This window comes from Lepidochelys kempii, chromosome 2 (assembly GCF_965140265.1).
Source record: "Lepidochelys kempii isolate rLepKem1 chromosome 2, rLepKem1.hap2, whole genome shotgun sequence".
NCBI classification, from domain to species: Eukaryota; Metazoa; Chordata; order Testudines; family Cheloniidae; genus Lepidochelys; species Lepidochelys kempii.
This window is the reverse complement of record NC_133257.1, coordinates 16,308,691-16,336,095: the sequence shown is the minus strand read 5'-3', so window position 1 is coordinate 16,336,095 and position 27,405 is coordinate 16,308,691. Positions and strand designations below refer to the sequence as shown.

The 27,405-nt window shown below is 42.3% G+C and overlaps 2 protein-coding genes across 3 annotated transcripts in view; one reads left to right on the top strand and one right to left on the bottom strand.

The window, feature by feature from the left end:
- Positions 1-27,405, top strand: part of TG (thyroglobulin) — a 204,143-nt gene that overhangs the window by 123,392 nt on the left and 53,346 nt on the right. The window lies entirely within an intron of this gene.
- On the bottom strand, positions 748-27,405 carry SLA (Src like adaptor). 2 transcript variants are annotated; one of them, XM_073330073.1, is made up of 8 exons: positions 27,228-27,405; positions 21,697-21,790; positions 15,075-15,174; positions 11,044-11,130; positions 9,598-9,701; positions 7,711-7,842; positions 4,367-4,499; positions 748-3,109 (listed from the first exon to the last, which is right to left on the bottom strand). In XM_073330073.1, exons 2-8 carry the CDS (start codon positions 21,773-21,775, stop codon positions 2,890-2,892), a joined length of 855 nt encoding a protein of 284 aa, XP_073186174.1. In that variant the 5' UTR covers positions 21,776-21,790; positions 27,228-27,405; the 3' UTR covers positions 748-2,889. The 2 variants fall into 2 exon arrangements, with proteins under 2 accessions (XP_073186174.1, XP_073186175.1); XM_073330074.1 differs by lacking the exons at positions 15,075-15,174; positions 27,228-27,405 and having other exon boundaries at positions 21,697-21,775.

Genomic DNA, 27,405 nt, shown 5'->3' with positions numbered 1-27,405 from the left:
GCAAAACTCTGAGAGGACTCTGATTTATTTAAACCTGACTAATATCCATTTAGCTTAATGAGGTAAGGAATTGAGTTAAGAAATATATATGACCAAGATTTAAATCAAATTAAGAGTCTTGATGGAGCCTTTTATCTTTATCTTTTATGGGACCAACTTTTATTGGACAAGCTTGTCTCTCTCACCAACAAAATTTGGTCCAGTAAAAGATATTATCTCACCCACCTTGTCTCTCTAATATCCTGGGACCAACATGGCTAGAACTACACTGCATGCAATAACTAAGTCAGTTATTCCACCTTTAGTTAAACTAGTGGAACTTTGATAGAGACAAGGGACTTTTGATGAGACACATGCACTGAAGTCACTTTGGAACTAGGACTTATGCTCCACAGTAACTTACCTGCTTTTGAAAGTTTTACACAAGGCCTAACTAAAAATATAGTTTTCCTCTGTCTTTGTGCATAACCCTGACGTATCAGAGAGAGATCTGCTGTGGATGGAGGGTGGTGTATGATCCTAACTTTGTAGTACAGGCCATCAAACCGTAATTTAAAATGTAATTTGTCCCTTTCATTAGAATGAGTTTGACAGCTCACTACTGTACTGTAAATATTAAAATAGTTTCTTGAAATATTCACACACAAAGAGGGGCGTGTGCTAGTAAGCTAAGAGTGTGTGTTGTAATGCCTATATGCTAATGATCCCTCAGGTTACCCTAGACAACAAACTTAACATAGCGCTAAATAGCGATTACATTTTATTTCAATGGGAAATAAATACAAAGACGTGATTTAGAAAATGGTAATGCTTCACATATATGCTTCATTGGTTAAGAGCCGGACCCTTTAGTAGCAATATATTAGAGTGTACAAACATCTAGAGTTCCTGAGTCCATTTTGTTTTGTGGTGGTCACTATTTGTAAGTAAGTTACATTCACGTTTTAACGTTCCCAAATGTTTTTAATCAGACTATGGACTGTTTACATCGATCACTGTGAACTTTTATCACTAGTGTAGATGATCTGTTATAGGATCTAAAAAGTACAGACATACACAGATTGTGCTAAAAGACAAGTACAGAAGATATCCATAAAGGACCCAATTCTCCAGTGCTCCCTACCTTGGATAGTCATTTAGACCTATGCAGAGTGGCTGTATTAAATTAAAAAATCTCAATTCATGTACATGGGTACAGTTTTATTCCTACAGGTGTAAATGACTATCGGAAGCTGAAGGCACTGGAAAATCAGGGTTCAAAAGGCCAGATTGTGATCTCATTTACAGACATACAAAAAAAGACACAAATGCATCAGAAGATACTCTAGTCTATGATGGTTCAATCTATTGGTCACTAGATGGCTTTAGGTAATATCTAATTGCAGCTGTTCCCAAACTGTGGGTTGCAACCCCAAATGGGGTCGTGCCATCAGCTGATGGGGTCACAGCCATCCCTACTATGCAGAGGACTCCATTTTGATCTGCACAGCATGACCTTACACGTACAGCATGTGAGAGGTCACAATGCATGGAGAATGCCATTTTGCTCAGAGTGATTTCACGTGCACCATACATATGAGGTCACAGTGTGCAGAAGATGCAATTTTGTAGAGCAAAATGGTATCCTCTCTGTGGTGTGACCTCACATATGGTGTGTGTGCGGTCACGCTGTGTGGAGGACGCCATTTTGCTCTTCAAAATGGTATCCTCCATGCTGCCTGGGGTCCTGGCAGGAAATTCATTAAAATGGGGTTATGCAGTTAAAAAGTTTGGGAACCCCTCTCTTATTGCTATTTCATGTATCTTTTCAGAAAAGATGTTCAGAAAAAAAATCTCTTGTACCTGTTGCTGCTAAACTATTATATAGTTTAAAATAAAAAGCATTTAATATAAATATTATACATAAATATATGCAGCTTTCAAGAAATTAACTTGAAATCTGAGCACTTTCACACAAATTTCAGACATACTGCAACTCACTGTGACTGTAGGACCTAATCTGAACATATTTCACTTTAAAACCTTTGCTTCCTGGTATATATTACTAGATTGGGTCTGAGCAGCTGAATTCTACTCTGTTACAACCGTGTATCCACTTTGAAGCCATTTAGCTCACTGAGAAGAACAATTCCAAGATTACTCTGTCTTGTGATTTCACTTGGCATTGCCAGCAGCTGGGTTAAACCATTGCAAAGAGCAGGTTTGTTTTGTTTTTTTCGAAGACGACGAAATTCAGTCTAGATTCAGTGTCACCAAAGCAGTTCTTGGAAGCTAGATACCAGCTGCGTTTTAATTGTCTTTGGGGAGCCAGGGAGCTCCTGATTTCTCTGCAGCAGAAATGGAAATAACTTTGCATCCAAAAGAGAATAGCCTTATTTCTGAGAGTCTTCTAGTGATGCCGAAAAGGTGATGAACAGCAAACCCATCCTTTTCAAATAACACTATGTAATATTCTCTCTCGAGGATGGTGCCAACATAAGGCCTAGTATGAAGGCTCAAGTGAGTCTTAAGTGGTGCCCAAACCTTGCTCTGGCCCTTGGTGCAGTGATTTCACCTTTTGTTGAGTAGTCATTTGCTTCACTTTATCATTTTTTAGTTAGAGTTCCTCTCTCAACTTAAATTATAACCTGTGCATGAGCAAATTAAAGGTGCAGTGTGTTATTATTTACATACAGAGTACTGAGACAGGTTGCTTTTTTTTAAGTATCTGGTTAACATTCAAAATACATACAAAGACAAAACCAGCATTAATTTTGGCTTCATTTCCTTCAATCTCCTCTTTGATCATCCGCTGGTATGCGTGTCTTTCAGCTGTGGTAGGACTGCCTGGTAATCATGGTTTGCTCTTACATCTCAGTTCTTTTTCTGTGGACTGCATCTGTCTCAGGTTCATTCTTCATAATATGTAGTTGGCAAATGGAGGGTACTCTTGCGTTTGCTTCCAGTGTATATGAGAGACTGGCTTTTTTTCTTTCTAGTACTCAGAAAAGAAGAGTTGTCCTCCCCTGCTAGGGAGATGTAAGAGGCGATACTTTCCCTGAGGCCATAGCTGAGACAGGAATCATCCATGGCCAGTGTGTTTTCTGGTTCTTCGTTACTTATCTGCAGCCTTAAAAAAAAAAAAGTTACGTATACTGGATTTACTAGTTTGTTAGTGCTACATGGTTGCATATAAGAAAACTCCTGGCTCACAGTTGATTGTGATCAATTCTGTGTCTCATCTGTTTCCTTAAATGTCCCTCATCACAGTAATATCTGAGCAACTTTGATATATATAAAATACAGAAAAAAAGAACGAAAATCTTTCTTTCCAGCTTGTAGGAGAAATAGCTTGAGTAGTGTATGGGTTTTGTCTGTGTGAGCAAGTGAATGAGGTTGTTTTGAGGAGAGGAGGGAGCTGCATAGCTTATTGAGAGAAGGTTAAATTGAAGAAATGAGTTGAGCATGTATTTCTAAAATGATTATTTCTGTATGGTCATTCTTATTTCTTGTGGGAGTAGCTTTCTCTGTCCAAGCCCAGCTCCATGCTTTCATGAGCCCCTCCCACACTGGTTGACAGCAGCACAAGTTAGGTGGATAGTAACTGCCTTGGTAGGATCTAGTTGTGGAGGGAGAGGTGATCTCTCAGGTGGCTAGATCTAGCTACAGGCAACTAGATTTGTAGGAAAGAGATCTCTACAGAGCATGCCTAGAGACGTGTTCTATGCTGAAAGGCTTGCTTTTTGTCTGATATTACCTACCTGAGCCGCTGGTGTGATGCCAAACTATCTCCCTCCTGAAACATGACCCTCTTTCTCCAGTTCCACTCATGGTTCTACAAATCCCATGGAGGGCTTTGAATATCATGAAAGGCATTCAACTGGGCTCTGTATTAAATTAGGAGCCCGTGCAGAGAGCTGAAATCTGGGATAATTTGTTCATGGTGGCCTGTGTTGCTGCAATTTGGGTAAACTGAAGCTTTTTCAGATTAAGTGGATTCATTCTTAGATATAGTAGGCCAGATTCTCAGCCAGTGTAAACTGTGTGTGTATGTCTTTACTGGGGAATATCCTTGGCAGACTTCATTGTCAACCACGTTACCCATAGGAGCCCTATATCTGCCAATAAGAACCCGTGGAGGCAGTTAAATGCAGCAAAATTTGCATCAGTGAACACTTAGACTGAAATGTTCAGTCACCTGAGAGATTTGGATGTCCAATTCCCCTGTTACAAAGCCTTCAGTGGCTTGGGAAATTTCAGCCTTAAGCCTTAATATTGACATCAGCAGAAGTGAATAGTTTCTTATTATTTTCTGTAATTGCAAGTATATATTTAACATGTTGAAAATAAGCATGTAGACTCAGATGCTGTATGGAAGATGTGGTACCTGTGAATGTTTTTCCAGTTGAAGTTTTTGTTCCTCATCACGACAGGCGGTTCTTGGTTCCTTGCTGCATTGTTGTTCGTGCACTGAGCAAGACAGGGTGTTGTAAGGGTACAGCACAGACCATCAGGTACCTCTGAATGAAGAAACCAATACAGGATGAGTTATCCAATATTGCGCAATAGCATCTCATTTGCCATCACCAATGTTTTCTTCACTAAATGTTCTTGGAGATGAGTGTGTGGTAAGTAGAATAGTCATTTAGACGCTGGACACTGTGGCATACAATTGTTGAATTACATTATGGCATACTGTGTTAGGTGGTTTTGTTCTTTGTTACTAGCTGTTTTATTGTAACATGCTGCTACTTATGTTTGAGCCTACTTGCTTACCACAGTTCTTACATTGCTATAACTCCAGTATAACTGCTGAGGGCATCAGACTTTCTAGAGCTAACTACACCCTTTCTATTAATGATAACACCCCTGAGCATAAGGCCATACGAGGCCTGTGCACAACTTATCTCCCACCTAAGCCCTATTTTGAGAGTGGTTGAACCTTGTGCTGGCTTTGGGCTCAGGGTGAATAGTAGCCACAGTGAGTAAAAAACAGATCTATTTGTGGCAATGATGGTATGCAGCTAAGTTCTCCATAAGCTGCACGGTCATGCAGCAGACTATCAAGGGCCACGCAGCCGGGGAGAGGTGCCCCTCCCCCAGCCCAGCCCAGCTCCACTGGAGCTGCTGGGGAGAGGAGCCCCACGTCCGGCTGGGCCCAGCCCAGCCTTGCCCCACCCCGCTGGAGCTGCTGGGGAGAGGAGCCCCTCCCCTGGCCCGGTCTAGATCCACCGGAGCTGCTGGGGAGAAGCACCTCTCCCCCGGGCCAGCCAAGCCTGCCGGAGCTGCTGCAGCCCAAAAGAGGTACCTCTCACCCAGCCCTGAGCTGCTGCGGCGAGAGAGGGTTGAGGGGAGTCCTCTCTCCCCGCCACAGCCCTGGGGCAGCCTGCATCCTTGGCCCCACCCCAGAGCTCGCACCCCCCTCCCACACCTCTACCCCAGCCCTGAGCCCCTTCCAGCATCCCAATCCCCTCATCTCTAGCCCCACCCCAGAGCCCGCACCCCTAGCCAGAGCCCTCTTTCCCCCCCCAGCACCCCAACCCTCTGCCCCAGCCCTGATCCCCCTCCCACACTCTGAACTCCTCGGCCCCATCCCCACCACACATCACCTCATATTGGTGCACATAACAAAATTCATTCTGCACATGGATGTAAAAAATTAGAGGGAATATTGGTGCAGTAAAGTGCATTGGGGCAGAATTGATTGAAATATACACATGGCAAGTTGATAACTATGCCGTATTCTTGAAGCTTAGTTCTATTCCTAATTAGGTTCCTGTTTGAGAAGAGCACATACAGGATTCTAGCACAGTTTAAATGTGTATAATGAGGCTTTTGATTTAGTTATATTCTTAAAGTGTTGGTATTCAGAAGCACCTTGTATCACATAGCTTGTTGAGGTTATGTAGAAGGATGTGGACTCTGACTGGGTATATCAGACAAAAGAGGGGTGTTGATTTGGAGAAATAGAGCCGGATTTTGCACTGCCTTGCCATTTGCATAGTCACTTACACCTCACTGAGGTATTTGTATGGCATCCATTACTTTACTCCTCATCATCGTTAATGCATTTAGCCTCCCAAAACCCTTGTGGGAAGGGAAGGACTGTTATTCCCCCTTTCATAGGTGGGCACCTGAGGCATAGAGAGACTGACTTCCCCAATGTCTCACAAAAAAATTGTGGGAGACCAGGGATTTGAATGTTGGTCTTCCTGGTCCTAGGCCAGTGCATTCACCATTAGGGCACAACATGGGTGTAAAATGCTACCATTCTGACTGGGTAGTACTTCCACCTACTCTGCTCTCACTCTGCACTGCTGTACATGATTATGCAAAAGACAAAGCGGCAGACAATCAGGTCCATCATGTGTAACTTACCCAACCAAAGCATCAACACATGTTCACCACATGTGAATACTGTAAAATATTCCAATGTACAAAGTAGAGCTGCCCCTTGACTGCTCTAACCTGTGCTAATGAATAGCACTATGTAATTGGTAAATTCTGGGGTTTTTTCCATACACTTATTTCACTATCAATTTTATATATTCTCAGAGAGGCGAAAGTCATTCAGAGACAAAATGTTGATCATTGCCATCCAGATGTTATGGATTATAAAGTTTCAGATTCTCATGTCCTTTCTTTACAGAAATATTTTTTTTTAAAAAAGGGAAAAATCAACTAACTAAAACATTTCAGAAAAGAGATTAGTATCCTGTCAAGTTTATTACTGCTTCCTTCCACAGACTGGTCTAAAAAATTCCTTTTATCACATTACTACATCAACATACAAGTCATTAAACAGAACATTTTCCTTCCTTTCTTAAAAGTAGGCTTTTTGGCCTACACACAGTATTTCAATTTGGCCAGCATTATGCAAATATTGTGGCTTCACACCTTTTAAATGATTTCATTGTTGTTATTAATTGAAAGACTAGAACCATTTATTCTTCACAAGTATGGTGTGATTAGTTTATTCCAGTCCTTCTTCCTCTTTCATTTTAAACCTTTCTGGTTTTCATATGATGTCATTGCAGCACTTACTTAACTGTGGTATTTGATATAAGACTACTTTCTGATCTGAGTTGCACTGACATAAATCTGGAGTAACTCCATTAAAACCAAAGTAGTTTCTCTGGACTGACATCAGTAAAACTGAGATCAGAATTTAGTCCATAATGATTACACAAACTTTGAGGTCTTAGGCCATATTTGCTCTGAGTTACAGTAATATAAATCCAGAACTAAGCAGCTAAGGCAATAACAGAGAAACTGACTAATTTTCCCAGCATGCACTGATACAAACAAGGTTGTGTAGTATGGTAGGTGTGAACAAGCTAATACAGTTGACACATCATTCCAGGGGGGAAACGCTGTTGTGGTGCTACATTGAACAGTGTTAGCTGTAACCATTATCAGAGTCTCGTTTCATTTAACATGGCTTTGTCTATCTGTACTGCCTGTACTCAGCTGAGCTATAGTCTTTCTTTCTGCTGGATTAATAGTGGAGGAACGGGGGAGATATGAATTGAGGTATGAAGTGAAGTAAAAAAAAATACAGTGGGCAGAAGCCAAATTTCTCTTATTAATTATTATTTATTTTGTACTACAGTAACACCTAAGATCCTGAGTCATGTCTCAGGACCCCCCTGTGTCATGCACTGCATGATATCTTACAGTTGCTGGTGGAACCTATTGTGTTCCTGCAGTTACAAGTCTCAAGGGACTTACCTGAATAGTGATTCACAAGGTCCTCAAGGCACTGAAATGTTTGCCGTGGAGAGATGTAATACCAGTTATTCGGCAAGCGGAAGATCCTGTAATGTTTCACTTGCCTGTGCCGGACTGACAAGGAATATAATCCTGCAGAAAGCGGAGAACCAAATGACATCAAGTAGTCACAATCCTAGGAAAACAAAGGCTCATTTCACAGACCTCTGTGGATGCTGACTAAAGCCAGAGCAGCTCTGAAATGTGGTACCACAGTAACAGGTGTGCCCTGGAAGAATCTGAAAAAGGTGAAATGACCTTTCTGATTTATAGATCTCAGATCTAGAGAGATGGAGCAGTGGGTCAGCAGTTACAGCCTTAAATCCCTGAAGGTGAGTGAGTCATTCTAAAGCTCCAACAATTTTTCCTTTATGCTTGTTGGTAGGATTTTCAAAAGGGCCCAAAAAAGTTAGATTGGAATGAGAGTCCTTAGGAACTTTTGAAAATCCCCACCTGTTTGTTTTTTATTTAATTTCTTCCCCTTGCTGTCTTTCCATGGAGCTCTGAGAATTTTTTCACATTTAATTCTTCACCCTGCACTTGTTGGAAACTCTATATTGGAGCCATGTGAGCAGGAGGACTACTATGGACACTCCCTTTGAAACCCATTAATACCATTCCTTAACAGGCCAGAGGGGGCCCTATTCTATTCATGTTCTTCTACTGTGCCCATCACCCTGCACCTTGCAAAGTTAAAAATATGCAAGGTGACTCAGTAAAGTTTGTTCACCATCCTTCCCTCTGGGTGTGAAACTTCTGTGTGTTTGTAAAATGAAAACACTTTGTGTTGCTATCAAACTTATAAATGAGCTACTCATTTGTGAGGAGGGAAGGGACCGAATGTTAAGAAGGAAGAGTACACTCATTAGAACTGAAGCTGGGAATTGCTGAGAGGCGATTTAAATTCAGGCTGGATGAAAAATTTCCAAAGAGTGTTTTGTCAAAAACCTAATTTACTGTCAAAATGTTTCACAAAGAGTCTGGTTTGAGGAAAACTCTGATGCTTTGTCAAAAACACACACATAAAAAGTGAAAAACTGTGCTCCCCAGCCAGACTACATCTCCCATGAAATACTATGGTCAGGGACACCTTGATGCATTGCTCAGCAAAAGAGGAGACCATTGTGCATCATGGGAGATGTAGTCCAGCCAGGGAGCCGAGCCTACAGAGGAGAATGAAGGTGTGAGATACCCACATAACAACTCCCCTGAGGCACCACCCAAATCAATGTTTTTTGGGTTTTGGCTGAAATGTTTTAGGTTTTAATTTTTTGACAAAAAGTTTAAATTTTCCTTAGGGGATGAGCCCATTTTCTGACCAACCAGTCTGGTGATGGAAGGATGGTCAGAAGAAAATGTCAAGTGTTTAGTTTAAAACAAAACAACCACACATCTAAATAAGAAGTGTGTTTAGTTACTCTTTATGTATTTTACGCTCCTTTCCACCCCCACCCCCAACCTTTGTGCATCTTTGTGGACTGTGGCAAAGGGTGGGACCCTTTTGCCCATCCTTTGGGTCTTCCTCTCTGTTTGAAATGCCTTGTGACCTTGGGGCATTTTGGGTGCTACAACCCAAATAAACAATGTTTAAATGTTTTGTATGTGCCAGTGATTAGGGAACTCTCCAAAGCCGTAGTTTTCCATGTTTCCAGCACTGCTTGTTATGTAGGTGATTGCTGAAGATGTTGCACTGTGCAATATGTTGGGTTTTTTTATTACATATGGTTTAGAATTCTGGACTGATGTGTGTGAAGTGAAAAAGGCAGAGAATTAAGAGCTATGGAAAGCCCAGTTGAAAGGAGATGTCGCAGTCTGAGATGGGCAGGGGGGAATGTTATGTTTTCTCACCTTTCCTGGTTTCGCTCTCTCTAATCATGAAGGAGCCAACCTTGGTGTCAGGAAGCTGTAGAAGTTCCTCTGCTTTTTCTCTTCCCAGCCCTTCAAATAACCAACTGTGAAACAGGAAAAGAAGTTCTAAAATGACATGGATGAGAAAGAGAGCAGCGTGTGGCCCTTAAAGTGCAAGACTAGCTAGAAAAGTGACTGCAAAAATGACACTGTAACCTTCTGCAGTTGCTTTCTTAACTATTCCCAGGATTATTTCTCAGTTTATGGGGTAAATCTGCTCTTCTCACTCATGCCAGTACTTTCATTAAGAATGGCCCTATAAGAAAGGGAAAAACCCTTCAAGCTTGATTAATTTGAAACACTAACATTTACTAGTGTTAAACAAAGTCACTGAGTTTAAATAACTAAACCTCTTATTGTTGTGAGTCATTACCCACATTTATTAATCCATGGACAAAGGTGTAATTATTCTGCATATGCTAGGTCAGATTCTGATCTCACTTTACTCTGGTTTTACACCAGTCTAATTCAGTGGGCTTTACCGGAGGGAGAGTAGAACCGGGCATGCCGATTTTCTCTACCACCTACTGTCAGGTATCTAATACCTTCGGTAGGAGGCTTCAGCACATGCTTAGCTATAAGCATGGGCTAATTCCCATTGAAGTCAATAGAATTTAAGGACATGCCTAAAGTTAAGCAGGTAAAATGCTTTGCTAAATAGTGACAGACTTAGGCAGATGCTTTAATGGATTTCCTCAGTTGGGGCTGAGGGCAGTAACCAACCTCTGAACCTTCAGTATCTATTCTAATGTGCAGGGATTCACTTCTTGAATGATCTCATTAGCCTTTTGAAGTTTCCCTTTTATTCTAGTTGGTCTGTTTTTCATATGAACTCCAGTTTTGTCTCAAACTGAGTTTTCCTTCACCAGGGGGGAATTCACCCCTGTGCAGAAGACCAGCCCAGGGACCCACTCAAGCCACATTGTCTTAATTGAGACTTAAATAGTGCATAGGCCTTGTGCATAGCAGTGAATTTCACCTGAGTTCTTATAAGTTGGATCTTTTTATCAGTATCTTAAAATTCGAGATGTGCCCAAAACTCGCAGCTTGAATCCAGAAGTGGATCAGAAGTTTTTCTGCGTGTTTGGAACTGGAGTTTTGCTTTGCTAAAAACAGCTGCTAAATTTAGATCTGGATTGAAATATCCCCAAAGTGAAAAGAAATTCAGATGTAGATATTTAATTCAGGTCATCTCTGCTTGACGTAGATTTTCCTAGCAGACTGCTGCTGGTGGTGGTGGTGGTAGTCGTTGTTATTATACTATTTGGATTATGATAGTACTTAGGGCCCCTAATTAAGGATGAAATGTTGATACTATAAACTATGGTATGTGTGAAATAGCAGCACCTGTAGTTTTGGAATGCTGTGGAGAAAGCATGTACTCACCCATGGTAAACTTTTGCTACGCATTTTCCTGGAATGTAGTTTTCTCGACCTGTAGTGAGGGAATGGACTCTCCACCAACCTCCTTCACTGTCAAAGCAAGAAGATGAGTGTGGTCAAATGTGTTTGGGGAGCCTGCCTTCATTTTAGAAACATGCTAAGGCAGAAAATGGGCTAACATGCAATATTTGTTAACTAATCTGAGTAATCAGAAACACACGCATAGATCTACGTTTCTTTTGTTCACATTATTTCATCTTCTAAATCTCACTGTTTGCTGCATTATTGTTTAAATTGGTCACAGAAATAAGCTAAATATTAAACAATAAATTTGTTCCATTTGCTGCTTAAGTAGTGAAACCTATTCCTGTAGTCAAAAATAAGTTTCCCATATTGAACATCTTTATTACAGCTAGAAACAGAGCATTAGTAAAGTCTAGTTGGAGATTGGATTTACAGTCTAATAGGACTGATTTACAGCCCACTGTTGTCAGTGGGAATCTTTTCATTTACTTCAATGAACTGCAGGTCAGGCACTGACGAATAGGACGGCCTGGTGGCTGAAGCAATAGAACTGGGAGTCGAGACACCTGAGTTCTTTTCCCGGCTCTTCATCAAACTTTCTTTGTGATCTTGGGCAAATCACTTAGGCCAGGTCCACGCTACCAACCTATATCAGTGTAACTACTGAAAAATCCATAGCCCTGAGCGAAACAGTTAAACCAACCTATCCTGCCACATAGACGGTGCTATGTCAGTGGGAGAGTGTCTCCCGTTGACATAGCTACCGCCTCTCAGGGAGGTGGATTAACTGTGATGACAGGAGAAGCTCTCCCGGGACGTACAGCGTGTCCACTAATGTGCTACTGCAGCACAGCTGCAGCGCTGTACATGAAGACAAGCCCTCACTTACCTGTGTTTCAGTTTCCCCATCTGTTAGAAGGCAACAGCGATATTACTTCTCACGGGGATGGTGTGAAGCTTAAGTCATTAATGGAAGGGGTTACAGATATGATAATAACCGTTGTTTTCCCCCCTTGTTTTCTGAGGTTTTGTATCTCTATTGCAACTGTGAACTGCATGCAATTTGAAAGTTCTTTTAGAAGGTTCATCACAGTGCTTAGAGTGAAAATCAGCATTGGGCTCTGCCTTGCTGTGTAAATCAGCATCACTCTGTTGAAATCAGCAGAGATGTGCCAGTTTACACCAGCCTAGGATCCAGCCCTGAGTGTGTATGCTGAGAGTGAATAGAACCCACTGAGAATAAGAAAGAGGTTCCAGTTTTTGGCATTCTTGTTACTGTCACGGGTGAGCAACAGTGATGGCAAACCTCAGAAGGTTCAGTTTGGTTCAGTAACCCTGCCCCGAACTCGATAATTACCTGCATCACCCAACTCTGTCAATAAGGGCTGGAAATCTCAAGGCTGCAGGGTTTTAGTGTGTGAAATCTTTGGGATATCCTGTTTCTACGTGAGGTAAAACATACCATGAGAATAACTTTACTCGTGGTATTTTCACATATCCTCTTATTATCCAGTTAGGCAAGAATAATTAAAAAATACCCCCTCAGTCTCAAAACCTTGCCCAGAAAAAAGTCTCTCCTGAGTAGACTCCTATTTCTTCTTTTATCCAAACTAGGACCTCCACCCTGAGTTAACTCTGCCCCTAATGAATGATGTCCAGGGAGTGAGCGGACTGTGAGGGGCTCTAAGAGGTTGGGGTCTGTCTCATAGTGCATTTTCCAACTGGACCCCAGCTTGCTCTTGATGAGCCAGTTCTGGCTGGGGGAATTCTGCCTTGAACCTTCTCACCCAATCCAAGGAAGATAGTTTTCAGCAGAGTCAGTTGTTGTGGTTTCTTCTCTCTTCCTGCCCCAGTCTCCTCAACAAGCTAATCTCTCTCTCACCCCTGCATAAGTTCCTCAACCCATAGTTCCTGGCTCTTACCTCAGAGCCTTTTGATAATAGGACTTCTTGCAGTCTCCCTTCTGTCCATTTTTGTTTCTGGGAGCAGTTCCTCCCAACAGTAGCTCCAGCCTCCGGGAGGTATGGCAGTGCCCTCCATTTCCTGCTCCTCCTTTGATGAGGATCAGCCAGTTAAGCTGGAGGTCTTTTTCCAGGTGCAGTGGGCAAGGGTAATCAGCCAGCCAGTAAGTCAACTGCTGGCCTCTGACCTCCACGGAATGGTATTCCTTATATCTTCACAGGGGCCAATCTGGCACTGCTTACCTAACACTGTTAACCATCTCCAGTTACTAGTGATCATTACAGGTAATCTATTCTGAGTAGATTCTGTGTTTTGTATTGCTGCCCTGACTCATGCAGATGATTACCAGCAATGTTTTGAGTTCCAAGTGAGTGTGGTGATTTCAGCATTATTCCTTGTGAACTGTCTCTCCTTTACAGAGTTGTTTGAATAAAAGGCTTAGAAAAATATCATAACAGGAGCAATGTGTGCAGCATAGAACGGTTGAGTTTGACCTGGCAGCTCTCCTGTCACTGCTGCTCTAACCAACCTAGCGTCTCTCCTTTTCTTTCCCGGAGAGGTGTATTTCTCGAATGACCTGAGAGAGACTGTACCTCCTGCTATTGTATGCATACCCATAGCTCTCATTGACATCCACACATACCCCAGCGGGGAGAATAGATCTTCAGTTTAGGAGAGTTGTGCCTATTTGCACAGAACATTGCAAGGTTTTTTTCTGCACTATACCTGAATCAAAACAGGAAGAGAACTTTCCATTTAATGCTTACTTCGGCACTTGTTGATCAGTACATAACAGACAAACATACAAACAAAAATATGTGCTACGTGTATCTTGTTTTCAAAGTTCCATATTAACAGTTAGACTGTACTATATACTATATGAAGCATATGTACAGTGTGTATATATATATGGGCAGGATCCTTAGCTGATCTAAATCAGCATAGCTATTTTGGGCTGGAATCTCCAGTCTGCTAAGACCATTTAGCACTATTTACACAATGATGGACAATTGCCCTTATGTAGGGAAACATTCTAGCATCAGAAAGCTGGTGGAAGCTCTTCCACCTGCTATGCCAGGGTCCCTCCCCTGATATGCCCTTCTCCTTATGGGACATCCAGGGTAGGGCATGATCCAGATGGGGAATGGTTGACAGAGCACCACGACCCAGATCCTCCACTGTTGTAAGGTCCTTTGTACCACTCATGAAAGTTAGAGGAGACTGGTTACTTCTCTAATTTTTGTCAGGACTGGGTGGACAAAGATCAAGGAGCCACAGCCAAGTTCCTCTGGCTGCTACTCTCCACTACTTGTGAAATATGGGCATAGCGGATCATCAGGATTATTGACTTCAGTTTACTCCAGCTGAGGATCTGGCTCTATATGTCTTTGTGTGTGGGACGAACTGTCTGTATGTCTGTAATACATTAGGGAAGGGTCAGAATGGGACCTGTAAGTCTGCATCCCTCAGAATTCTGAGAAAGTGATGAGTAGGATCTGGATCCAGATCTGAAATTCATGGCTCAGGGTAATCTCTATCTGAGGGTCCAAACAGGCGTCTAAAGTCCAAAGACCTTCAACCTATGGGAAAAGTTTGGTAAAGGATAAAGAATTTTTTCCTTCCCAACTCTAAAATAGGTTCAATTTGGTTAAGTACTCAAATGCCTATCCAAAGCTGAATTGGTCTCATGCAAGTAATCCCATTTTATATCCTGCAGGATGAGCCCACATTTTAGAACTGGGCCCTGTTGACTCAGCACCTGGAATTTCCCATTGCTCAATCCTGTGAGGTGCTGGTGGCCTGAGTTACCAGTGGGAGTTAAGCACTCGCAGAATCGAGCTCTATGTGAGTGCCTGAAAGGAGGCGCTCCATCTGGAACTGCACATTGAGCAATAAGCAGCTTTCCCAGCAACAATAGGCCTTGAACGTTCTCCTGTTCAATAGAAACAAAAACCACAGCATTCGTCTAGCATCAAATGCATAAACCAGAAGCTGTTCCCTATCTCACATCAGCTGTATCAGGGTTAATTTAAAAAGGAACAACTTACTCTGATATCACACGTAGTTTTTCTCCTGTGTGAAAAATTGGCTGGCTTATATCTGGGGAGGGATAATCACAGAGGACAGCAAGGATATCGCTCTCCTGACCTAGGGAAAAGATGAAAATGTAATTTTTTAAAGGATTATAAAATTCATAGCTAGGGTGGATGTCTTCAGAAAGTCACCCTCAAAACCTACTGTACACCAGTATGAACAGGAGCACCTGTAAGTTTGTAGATCTTTATTTACTTCTAGTTAGCCAAAACCTTCTGCAGACTGACCTTGTTTAATAATTACCATATGGAAAGAAGAGACTCAGTCTGAAAGTAGCAAAATGAATAAATATGCATAGTATTAGGAAATGGCCTCCTTTGAATAATACCATCATGCATGAATGGCTTAAACTACAATATGAGTAATGCTGATGATCAGGTGTATTATATTAGATAAAGGGATCTTTCATTGCGTTATGTCTTTACTAATACTTTCAAAGGTACAAAAATAGATTCCTTAAGTGTAGTAAGATGGGGAACTTTTCATAAAATAATAGGAAACCAGAAAATCAGTGTCTCCTTCCTATTACGTTTATGGTTTGTTACTAGACTGAGTAACTAATGGGCTGCATGGCGCTCCTACCCCCCCACACTGCAGCTGTCGTGGTGATGGAAGAGAGGCTTTTTCATTTTAAAAAAAGGAAAAGTAAATTCGTGTGGTTTCCTCATTCACACACAAACATAGTTCTGAGAACTGAGGTCAGAAAGGAGGAAGTTTGGGAGGAACGTCCTGCACCAGTCCAGAATTGCATTGCAAGTGAAGCAGGAACTGAATTTACGCTCTGCAAGTGTTCACATCTTCACAGGGCTGAACCCAAAATGTACCAAGCTTCTACAGCTCCCAGTGAGAGGCTTCTCAGGGCTTCCTAGGATCAAACTCTTACTGGGGATCTTTCTGCACACAGTGCTGATATGGGGATTGATGCGCTGGCTTCTTCCAACATACCCCAGAGTTCAGGTTTCCTGAGTGGTGGAAATTCTGCATGGAGAAAGGTTGTGACAGTGGAAGGCAACTGCAGTGCCCTCTACTGAGGGGCCTGGAGCCAGCCAGAAAAGCACTAAGAGGTGGGGAGAGAGCGGCATGGTACATTGTGACTTCCATTGGGGCCCTGGTGGTAATTTAAAATTGCTCTTTGGCAAAATACCTGGCGAGGGTGATGATGGTGCAAACACTACCTGCTCCCCTCCCCTAACCCGGGTCTTAGCAGCCTCTGCTGGGTTCTGGCAGGGACAATTTGTGCCCATTTGCTGTAATGGGGATTGCCTCAAAACCAGTGTAAATTACAGCTACTGACCATATTTTCAAATAATGTGATGTGACAGTATTCTTTATTTAACAACGACAGACTCCGCTCCCTGGCCTGTGGCGCGCTTGCTGTCTCAGTTCAACTTTGCACAGAAAGGGATTACAAGAAACAAAGTGCATTACGGGAATGGAAAAGGAAGGTCACAAGAGTGTGCGCTCGCACACACACCTGCATGCACACACATACTTCCGGCTAGGTCTGTTTCTTTCTAATTCCTCTTTAGATAATTTTTAACCCACACAATGTATTAAAATCTGGGGCCAGCATCATGAACCAAGGCCAGGAGGGAGTTGGGCTGGCAATACCACTCTGCAAATAATCCTTCGTAATAATGACAATTAATAATATTAATGGAAGGCGAACCAAAAGTAGTGGGCTTTGAGGAAGAGGGATTTGAAGGAGCTGAGAGAGGTTATTCTTGTTCTTATACTTATATTACTGAGGCTGGTGGGTGGGGTACCTTGCTGGATTGAAAATAATTGAAAAAATCAATAATTTCTACATCAGTTTTGGATGGATACTTGTTCTCACACCAGAGCCCAGGGGAGAGATGATCTGTTTAGTGGATATATATTTAGGGGATGCTTCAGCAAAGGACAGATTGCCGTTCTATAAGAGTTTGGCCCTGTAAACCGTCGCGTTTGGAAGTAGCCCTGTTAGGCAGTTAGGAGCAGTAAGGTTTCTTAAGGATAACCTTAGGTTCTGCACAAGGATTCTTCTGCATAGGGACTTGCAGAGTCAAGCTCTAAAGGAGGAATGAATTGATCAACATGTTGCATGTGTGTAAATGGTGTCAGAAGCTTCTCGTGCCAGTACCAATGAGTTAAGTGGGATGGGTTCCCCAGGATGTGCTCTTGGATCAACTCCCAGGTTTTAGCCTAGTGTAGTATGCTTGATATATTGTATAATTTTAAAATGATACTAAGAGCTGAATGGGCCTCGGGTGACCAGATAGGAAGTGTAAGAAATCAGGACAGGGATGGGGGTTAATAGGTGCCTATATAAGAAAAATCCCCCAAAATCGGGACTGTCCCTATATAGCTGGGACATCTGGTCATCCTAAATTGGCCTCAAATTACCTTTCTGTTATGCAGCAGAAGTTCACAAATCCCGATGTCTGTGAAAGGCTGCCTTGTACATTAGTCTTACAAGACCTGACTTAGTGTATATAGTGCATAATGTAGAATCCTCTTCAGGAATGGCAGAGAAATCATAGAATCATAGAATATCAGGGTTGGAAGGGACCTCAGGAGGTCATCTAATCCAACCCCCTGCTCAAAGCAGGACCAATCCCCAACTAAATAAATGCAAGGAGATAAATTATAGGGAAGAATACACTGATACACTGAAAAATGCATGCTGCTGCCCTGAACTACCAAAGCAAAGTGACAAGTGACAGTTCCAAATTAAATGGCATTTGCTTAAACTGGTTGCATTTTATGAAAGTATCTTAGTATCACATTTGAAAATCATGAAGCTATTCATGCAAGGTTTAGTTTCCATACTGAGATATGTAGTGGAAAACTAACTGTTCTTATCAGCCCTTCTCGCTTGCTTACGTGGTGGCCTGCATTCTGCTATGCACCAGGGGTGTGTTACTTTGTCTCTAGGCTGCAGGATCTGTACTTATCTGACATACTCTTTTGTCTTCACAAAAAGAAAAGGAGGACTTGTGGCACCTTAGAGACTAACCAATTTATTTGTCTTCTGTTTTTGTTTCAATTTTGCACATTAATTTGCTAGTTCTGAACCGGGGGGTGTGATCATAGCACCAGCTACATCCTTTTAAAGTGCCTGTGTTTACACTAGAGATGGTACAAAATAACCTAATTTATCTGAACCCTCCCAGCTGCCCCCCCTATTTCACAAACATTGGGATTCCATTTAAAATGAAATCTGGATCCAAACCTTCCTGGGTTTTGGTTTTGCAAAACCAAAATCACTCTTGGGTTTGCCAGTGGCTAATTCAAAAACTGGTACTTCAATGCAGGGACCATACAACCCATGCTTCTGCCCCTAATCCAAGCTCTGAAGGGATCTGATACATTTGGCCCAGCCCCACCCAAAAAGCTTTTGGTTATGTCAAACTAAAACCTGAGTGAGATTTTTGAAACCCATCCTTTCCTTAGCAGTTTGTTAGTTATATAAGAAGTCTCTAAAATGGAACAGTCCATCAGTTACAAAGAGAAAATCTAAGAACAGTTATTTCCACTGAATCAGGTGCTCTCTCTACAGTATTTATGCCCGAATACATGGTGCATGATTGTTTTAGATACCTATATCCAATGTTCCCTCTAATTTTTGACAGACCATGTGCACAAAAAATTTCTTCTGTGCAAATTTTTGTGCGTGCAGTGTTTCACTGTGTGCACGGGGTTTAGGATCTGTGTGCACACACGCACACAGCTTAGAGGGAACAGTGCCTATATCCCCTAGATGTCTTGTGAGGCATGAAGCTAAAGATGAAATATGTTAGGTTACGTCTATACTGTAGCTGGCAGTCAGCCTCCCAGGCCGGGTAAATGGATTCATGCTATCAGGGCTCCAGGTAGCACACTAGAAATAGTTGTGCGGATGTTGTGGCACCAGCTTTGGTTAGTCACGCAAGCTTGGATCCACCCGACCCCCGGCTCCTAGCTTGGGTGGCTAGCCCAAGGCTTAGCCAATTCTGCAATGGCCACACCGCTATTTTTAGCAGGCTAGCCTAAGCCCCACTAGCACAGGTATGTGGTCCCAGGCTGGGAGACTTATTTCCAGCCGTAGCATAGTCATATCCTTACCTTGCTCAATAAGGACTATCTTGTGACTTGCACTATGCACCCATATATGGAAGTAAGGGGGCATAATACCTGTAACACCGATGCATTGGTTACCTAGACACTGGGGCTACCTACACACCAGCAGATTTCCTCTCTGAAGTAAGTGGGCAGGAAGGGGCAAAGAATGGGCAAAGCCTGGGTCCCACACACAGTTGCCAACTTTCGCCTGGTAAATTAGCACCCCGACTTTCACAATAAGCCAAAAATCAAGCTAATCCCATTTCAAAACAAGGCCAAAACAAACCAATCCCTAAGAATGCCAACACTCTATGTGACTCGATCCCCCTGGTGTGCGGTCTGGGACTGTGGTGGGCCCGCTGTGCACCCCTGACTCTCTCTCTCCGCCCCCCGCCCCCGCTTGCCAGAAGCCGATCAACAAAAAGAAGCAACAAGCCAAAAACTAGTCAACAAGCAATTCACAAGCCAATGAAGCCAAAAACAGTCCCAATTTCAGCATTTTTTCACGGGTTTGGCACACCCACACCCTTGCTTTCTGGCTGGCACAGCTCAGTTGGCAACATCCTGCTGGCACAGGTTGGAGGAAGCAGGGGAAGAATTGTGACTCAGAGGTGCCTGCTAGAGTAATGCCACTTACGCAATACCCCTAGCTTAGTGCTGTGCTTAAAATACAAGATCCTCTGTTGCTTGCGCATTGAGCAGCACTAAAGCTGGGGGCGGAGGGAAAGTGTAGGGGTATGACCTGAGTGCAGGTCCGAATAGGAGGGAAAACTAAGGCTCAGAAGACAAAGGTTATCACCTCAGAACAGCTAGTCAGACTCAAAGTAACGGTCCACTTTGCCTTTCCTTCCTCTTCAGTGTTCTTTCCTTCACCCTTCTGTTTCATTCCTTCCGTTTCAGCATCACTGGTGTCTTGTTGAAATGAGCCAGGATGAAACATTTTTTCCAAAGTATTAAAAATGTTATAAAATTGTGGACCGAATCCTGAAACCCTTTACTCCATTAAAACACCGACTGAGGGAGAAATTCAGTTTTTGGCAATGTGAATTTATTGTCTGAAAGATGCTGGATTGCCAGCCATAGAGACTAAGGGCCTGGTCCAATGCCTGTTTCGGTTAATGGAAGATTGCTGTTGACTTCCATGGGCATTGGATCAAGCCCTAAAGTCCTGGGTGTATCCACCGAACAAGTACAGCATGGTCAGTAACAATGCAAACTTCACTGCCCTACCTATTCAGTGTTCCCCAATGCCAGCCTGAAAGGGCCGTGATTATGAGAGAAAGAATAGGTCATTTTTCAAGGCCATTCAGTTCTTGCTTTCTGTTGGGAAGACCAACAAGGGCACTGAATGGAAGTTGGACACCTCTGCAAAGAACTGGACTGGGACTGTCACCTCATTTCACACAGACCACGAACCCAGTCATCTGACAGTAACAACTTTCAGTAAGTATCAGTCTAAACTGGATTTGAACTGGGGACCTTCCTCCTTATGCCATTACCAATCCCCGAGCTGCTCAGCTTCCCAAAACGTCGATACTTTAGACGTGCTGGTTCTTGGCTTGTGCTAAAAATAGTGCTGGAGCTTCTGCCCCTCTTGGCCAGATTGATCCCTTGCCCCGAGGAAGAACTGGCACATAGTTGGGCCATCCTCGGAGAAGCCCTGGGAAAGGAGTATGACTCAGAGTCATATTTGTTTCCCCTACTCTCTTTTTGCACCTGAGGGGGGTGTAATTTTCTGCATCCCTCTATAAGACTAGCTTACTTCCCCCTTGTGCCAGCTGGCCGGCACATTGTGGCATGTTAGCTCTGCCCATTCCTCACCTACTTGCCTGTGGTGTGGAGTAGCAATGCCACGAGTCTCTTCCCCCTCCCACCTGGACTCACAATCCAGGCTGCATAGTGGGAGGCCTTATACATTTTTTTCCCTGTGGGTCTATGTAGGGCCAGTTGACAACCTAACCCCCACCCCACCCCCTTTGGTAGCTGCCGTCCTTGAAATGTGTCATTGCTTCATATAACTTTTAGCAGCATGGAAAGTTGGCTGCATATTAATTTTGGTGCAAATGTTTGAAATGATCAGTGTGAGTGCAGAATTATTATTATTAGGATTCCCAGATTGGGATTAAAACCAACAAAACCTGAGCAAAGCAAAATGTGGGAATAGGTTTTGTAAAACATGCACAGGAAATACCCGAAATGTGCAATTTCTTGTTTATGGAGAAGATCCGGGCCTCCTGAATTGTGGGAAGCTCATCACAAAGAGTGCTACTAAAGGGCAATTGTTTTTAAAAATTAATTTTTTAAAAAAATTACTCCTAGAGAATGAGTTCTAACTCACCTAAAAGTAAACACCTTATACTGTACACCTCCGGTCTTGCATAGCACACTCAAGCATACTTTTTCATATGTCAGACCAGTGAATAAAAATGCATATATGAATGTACCATGGGCTTCCAGTAACTTTTTTCCTCAAAGAAATTAAAAAGTGCTTACCAGTTTGGGGTGGCACATTTATTTCTGCCGAGGCTCTTGTTGTTTTCATAGTATTTCCCATTGCTCTCTTTATTTTCATCAATGCACTTCAGAACTAAAACAAAGGAGACATAAAAAGGGGATTCAGGATAGCACCCACTGTGCCAATGCATAAAAATGACCCAATTTCAGACTCTCAAGTTTTTATATAGTTGGCTTTTGAAAGCTGATGTTTTACATGCATGTTTTACATGCATCTATTTGCAAAACTCTCACCACTTCGGTGCTTTTATCAGGGGAATAGCAGAAAACCACAACTAGGGAAGTTGCTAAGAAGTACTGTACAAAGCAAAAGTTTCCATTACCACTACCTTAGCATAATAGGAAGTCAGAGCTAAACGGTGAATATATACTCATGTATTTTCTGTTTGTATGTACTTCTCAACATTTGGAGTTCTGAAGTGATGAAGCAATTGATTAGATTGACGTATCTGTTGTCAAAGCTGGCTTTGATGTTTCATTGCCAAGTACAGGAAGAATTGTTTTGCAGTTTCCTTTTGACGCAATTCTGGTCTTGCTGTAGGTGCTCAAAGAAGTTTAAAAAAAAAAAGAAAAGAAAAAAAGAATGGCTCAAAAATTTTCTGATTCTGAAAGGTCCCATAGTAACATAGGAATTGCCAAACTGGACGAAACCAGGATCCATCTAGTCCAGTATCTTGTCTTGTCAGTACAAAATGCTTAAGAGGAAGATGCATGAAACACTGCAGTGAGCAGTTATGGAACTTGGCTGTAGAAAAAGTTCCTTCTAACCCCTATATAGAAAGTTCCTTTGTGACCTGTTATAAGAACCTACCTAGAACTGAATAGAATAGAACCACCATTAGTCAGACGTTGGCTTATGTTACAGCCTAGTTTCACAGTCAGAATCGTTAAGTAATGCCTTGTTTAAAATAGAACAAAACAAAATGTCCTGACACCATTACCTAAAATCAGATGATTTTTATCTCTTTCCGGCTGTTAATCTGAGAAACTGACAGGATTGGCCCTAACAAAATCCTAAGCACAGTGCCTACTGTATTTACCAAACAGTCTGTGAACTGTGCAGAAAAAGCTGATTTCATTGATCTTATCTACATTAGGTATTTCAAAGACACCTTAAATCTTGGGGCCACAGTCTGCTGACCATACTCACAATCGGCTAGATTTAGATAATCTCTCATTTTGACCAGAAATTCCGTTCTCCCTCTCAGATTTTGACCAGAAATTCCATTCTGCTCCTGAGAGTCCTTCTCAGTGAAAGTTTCATTGAAATTGATATGTTTCCACTAAAAGTTTCAGTTTTGACACATCAACATTTTCCAACAAAAGACGTCAAAAAATTCCCGGCAAGCTCTACTCCTAAATCACTTAGACCCTAATGAAAATTTTACCCTACATCTTTAAACATATGAAAACTTTTTAGTCTCATGACTCTCATTCACTTCAGTGGGAGTTATGTTGCTTAAACCCCACATTAAGATATGTAGAGTGTTCTTGAATGTTCAGGTTTACAAATTTTGGAAATGAAAACTGTTCACTTGAGCTGTATGTAAGACTTTTGTGCATAGCGACGAATATACCTCTTGAATATAATGTGCACATTAGGCAACTGTATATTCTGCTGAAACTAAGAACATATGGCCAGTTTCTGCATCCTTCTTAGAATCTCAGAAATGTAGGACTGGAAGAGACATTGCTAGGTCCTCTAGTCCAGTCCCCTGCACTGAGGCAAGACTAAGTACTCTGTAGACCATTCCTGACAGGGGTTTATTTAATCTGGTCTTAAAAACCTCCGAAGATGGAGATTTCACAGCCTCCCTAGATAATTAACTACCAGGGCTTAACTACCCTTACAGTCATAATTTTTTTCCTAATGTCTAACCTAAATCTCCCTTACTTCAGTTTAAGCCCATTACTTCATGTCCTGTACTCAGTGGGTAAGGAGAACAATTTATCAACCTCTGTTTTATAACAACCTGTTACGTATTTGAAGACTTATCATATCCTCCCTCGGTCTTCTCTTCTCCAGACTAAACAAACCCAATTTTCTCAATCTTTCCTCATCAGTCATGTTTTCTAGACCCTTAATCATTTTTATTGCTCTCCTCTGGACTCTCTCCAATTTGTCCCCATTTTTCCTGAGATGTGATGCTCAGTTGAGGCCTTATCAGTGCTGAGTAGAATGAAAGAATTACTTCTCATGTCTTGCTAACAAAAGTCCTGCTAATACAGTCCAGAATGATGTTTGGTTTTTTTGCAGCAGTATTACATTGTTGACTCTCATTTAGTTTGTCATCCACTATAACTTCCAGATCCTTTTGTGCAGTACTTCTTCCTAGGCAGTCATTTCCCATTTTGTATTTGTGCAATTGATTATTCCTCCTAGTTTTCAAATTATTCCACGAGTAGCCCTTCTGAGATCAGTGGGACTACTCACCTATTCAGGTAACTGCTCAGTGAGGCTAAAGTTGGCAGAACCTGGCGTTTAGAAAACTAAAAAGTTCTGAACGTAAAGTTTTGTGCATTCATGCAATTAGAGCTAGGTTTTTATGTCACTACAGCAACTTTTTACAATATATCTCAGTGACATTTTCCATGTTAAATTTCACTGCCACTAATGACAGTTGTTTTAAAATAAATAAATAATTTGGGAAGTGAGTGAAAAGTTATGACTCTTTCCCACAATTCACTTATCCAAAGTGCAAAGAGCAGCCCTTGGATTTCAGTTCATTTGGCACACAATATAGTTTGCCGTTATGCACTTATCCAGAGTAACGGCACATTTTGTGCACTTCGGGGCATGTTCCAAAGCTCCTCTTTCCTCCTAGGCATTTGAAAATGGGAAGGGAGCTGTTCAGAGGGGACGTGTTTGTGTTTTCAAATTGCTCCTGGATTGTACCGCAGCTCCCAAGTTGTATTTTTAAGTAAGTTCAAGGGAGTCCAGAGTATATGGGTAGCAGCCTTATGTAGTATTTCATTCATCTAAATCAATGGTTCCCAAACTTGTTCTGCCACTTGTGCAGGGAAAGCCCCTGGCGGGCCGGGCCAGTTTGTTTACCTGCTGTGTCCGCAGGTTTGGCCGATCGTGGCTCCCAGTGGCTGCGGTTCGCTTCTCCAGGCCAATGGGAGCTGCTGGAAGCGGCGCGGGCTGAGGGACGTACTGGTCACCACTTCCAGCAGCTCCCATTGGCCTGGAGCAGTGAACCGTGGCCACTGGGAGCCACGATCGGCCGAACCTGCGGACACGGCAGGTAAACAAACCGGCCCGGCCTGCCAGGGGCTTTCCCTGCACAAGCGGCGGAACAAGTTTGGGAACCAGTGATCTAAATAAAGGGTGGTAGACATGGTTCTTCAGTACATAAATGGATTGTGCAGATAAATAGTATGTACTTACAAACAGTGCGCTGCATCAAGATATAATAAGCTAAGCTATTTTTCCTGAATTTTGCATATAACATACACCACTAGAAGACAGGCAGAAAATTGCATAGCAGCACATATTGTGGCCTTATGGATGAGCAGATTCTCTGTCATCTAACTAAATGCCTATGAAACTGTAATTGTTTAGCTGAAATTCACCCGAGAGTGGAGAGTCTACTTCAGACATTTTGTACCATGTAAACCCTGTGTAAGCTTGGTACATGGGCAGAGCAAACACACAGGGTTCCATCCCCTATGTGCTATGTTGGCAGGTTTCTATGCCCGTCTCAAAAAGGATGGCACAGAGAGGCCTACTGGATGTAGGGTAAGGCGCGATTATAGAAGCTATGCTTACATGGCTCCAATGGGCCAATATCCTCCATAGGGAAGTGGAGTTGCTGGAGCTGCTATTTAGGAACAGGACTGGGAGGACCTCCTGGGTCATCAAGTTGTCCCCTGCTATTGTAGGCAACCCTGTCAGATGGTCCTGTTCATAACCTGTTCAAACTCTTGTATTAATCTCATTTCAACCCATAGGCATGGTAGCCACTGAGGTGCTGCACTGATGCCACTTAGTCTGTCTGCAGGTCTAGTAGTGGCTTTCCCCACACAGAGACCAATTACTCAGGCTCTAATGGGAAAGTTTGAATTTCACCATAAGAGCTGCATTTTCAGTCCCATAGCATTCCTTACATCTGCAAATAATTGTGGCCACAATTTTCTGAAAGCGCAATTCAGGTTGCTTTGGCATTTTGCTTCTTGATTGCACCCACAGCTCAGGTATTTAAAGACCTACGACCCCGATCCTGCAGTTAGCTCTCCGTATGGTGCCAAACAGAGCACCTTTGACTTCAGCAGGGCTCTGTACAGGCACAGGGGTCAGGCCATATCGAGCTCATTGAAGGACTCGGGACTTAGCAACCTAAATTGTGGGCCCAAATAATTGTGAGCACAGTTTTGTACCAAATATTTGCAACTGCAGAAATGGATCTAAATTTGGCTCAAAATATATGTACCATTCGGTTTTTTTCACAAACAGTATCTATTTTTAAGACAATGTCATGTTGGGGTACTTCAATTAGTGTTGCATATCTGAAAGTAGTCTGCTTTTTCCCAGAGATTTTTCAAAGATATATTCAGAATGCCCAAGAGATATTGCCCAAAGCAAGAACATGACTAATCCCAGTTCTCCAAGGAAGTTGCTTACAAACGAGCACATTTCAAATGAAGAATTCCATGGTTCATCATTTATAATATGCTGGGTGTTTTTTCTCCATTAACTGCTTATTAAACCCCTGCATCTGCAAAGAAGTAATCATGGAAAGTGTATGGCTAAATCCCACACATCTTTGGGAAACATAGGGGAGTGTGTCACTTTTATTCAGCACACTCATTATTCCATAACAAATACATTTGAAACAACACATTTTACTAGTTTGCACAAATGGTGAAATCCAAGTACCATGCAAAACACAGAGAAACCTCATTTGTGAATCCCTGACAATTTGAGTTTAAGAAATGAACCTGCTGTTATATCTGTGGTGTTTCTCATAGGTTATCGCATGCAAACGTTTGCTTCACCATTGGCCATCTGTCTGCCTCTCTCATTTTATTTTAAGATTTTTTTCATAGAAATATATAATTTACGCTCATTTCATGTTTCAGAGTAACAGCCATGTTAGTCTGTATTCGCAAACAGAAAAGGAGTACTTGTGGCACCGTAGAGACTAACCAATTTATTTGAGCATAAGCTTTCATGAGCTACAGCTCACTTCATCGGATGCAACTTTATGCATCTGATGAAGTGAGCTGTAGCTCACGAAAGCTTATGCTCAAATAAATTGGTTAGTCTCTAAGGTGCCACAAGTACTCCTTTTCTTTTTGCTCAGTTCATGTTTACAAACACCAGCAAGGAGAGGGACTAGATGATCCAATGGACCTTTTGCATCTCTCTCTTTGATGGCTTTTTATATTTAAAGTCCAAATCCTGCACTGGTTACTGGGACAAAACTGCCTTTAGCTTGAATAAGGACTGGAAGGTTTGGCCCAGTACGCAGAGAATGCTATCCTGAAAGCATCAGAGGAATGATTACCTTTAAATGCTGAGCATGGTATTCCACTTTGCAGGATGTTTCACGAAAGGAGCAGGCATGATGGAGTTTTCATGTTGCTTGCAGTATCTAACTGATCAGGTCGAGAAGCAGCCAGCCTAATGAGAGTGTTGTGAACTTCACCCTATCATGTAGAACGGCACTTGCCAAACAGGCCACA

What these genes read in the sequence shown, in the direction of transcription:
- SLA (XM_073330073.1), bottom strand. Translation starts at nt 21,775, where the DNA reads ATGAAAATAAAGAGAGCAATGGGAAATACTATGAAAACAACAAGAGCC. An exon ending in AGAGAGCGAAACCAGGAAAG is followed by an intron (nt 7,843 to 9,597) that starts GTGAGAAAACAT and finishes CGCTTTCTGCAG; the next exon opens with GATTATATTCCTTGTCAGTC. An exon ending in CCTTGTGAATCACTATTCAG is followed by an intron (nt 4,500 to 7,710) that starts GTAAGTCCCTTG and finishes TTCTTCATTCAG; the next exon opens with AGGTACCTGATGGTCTGTGC.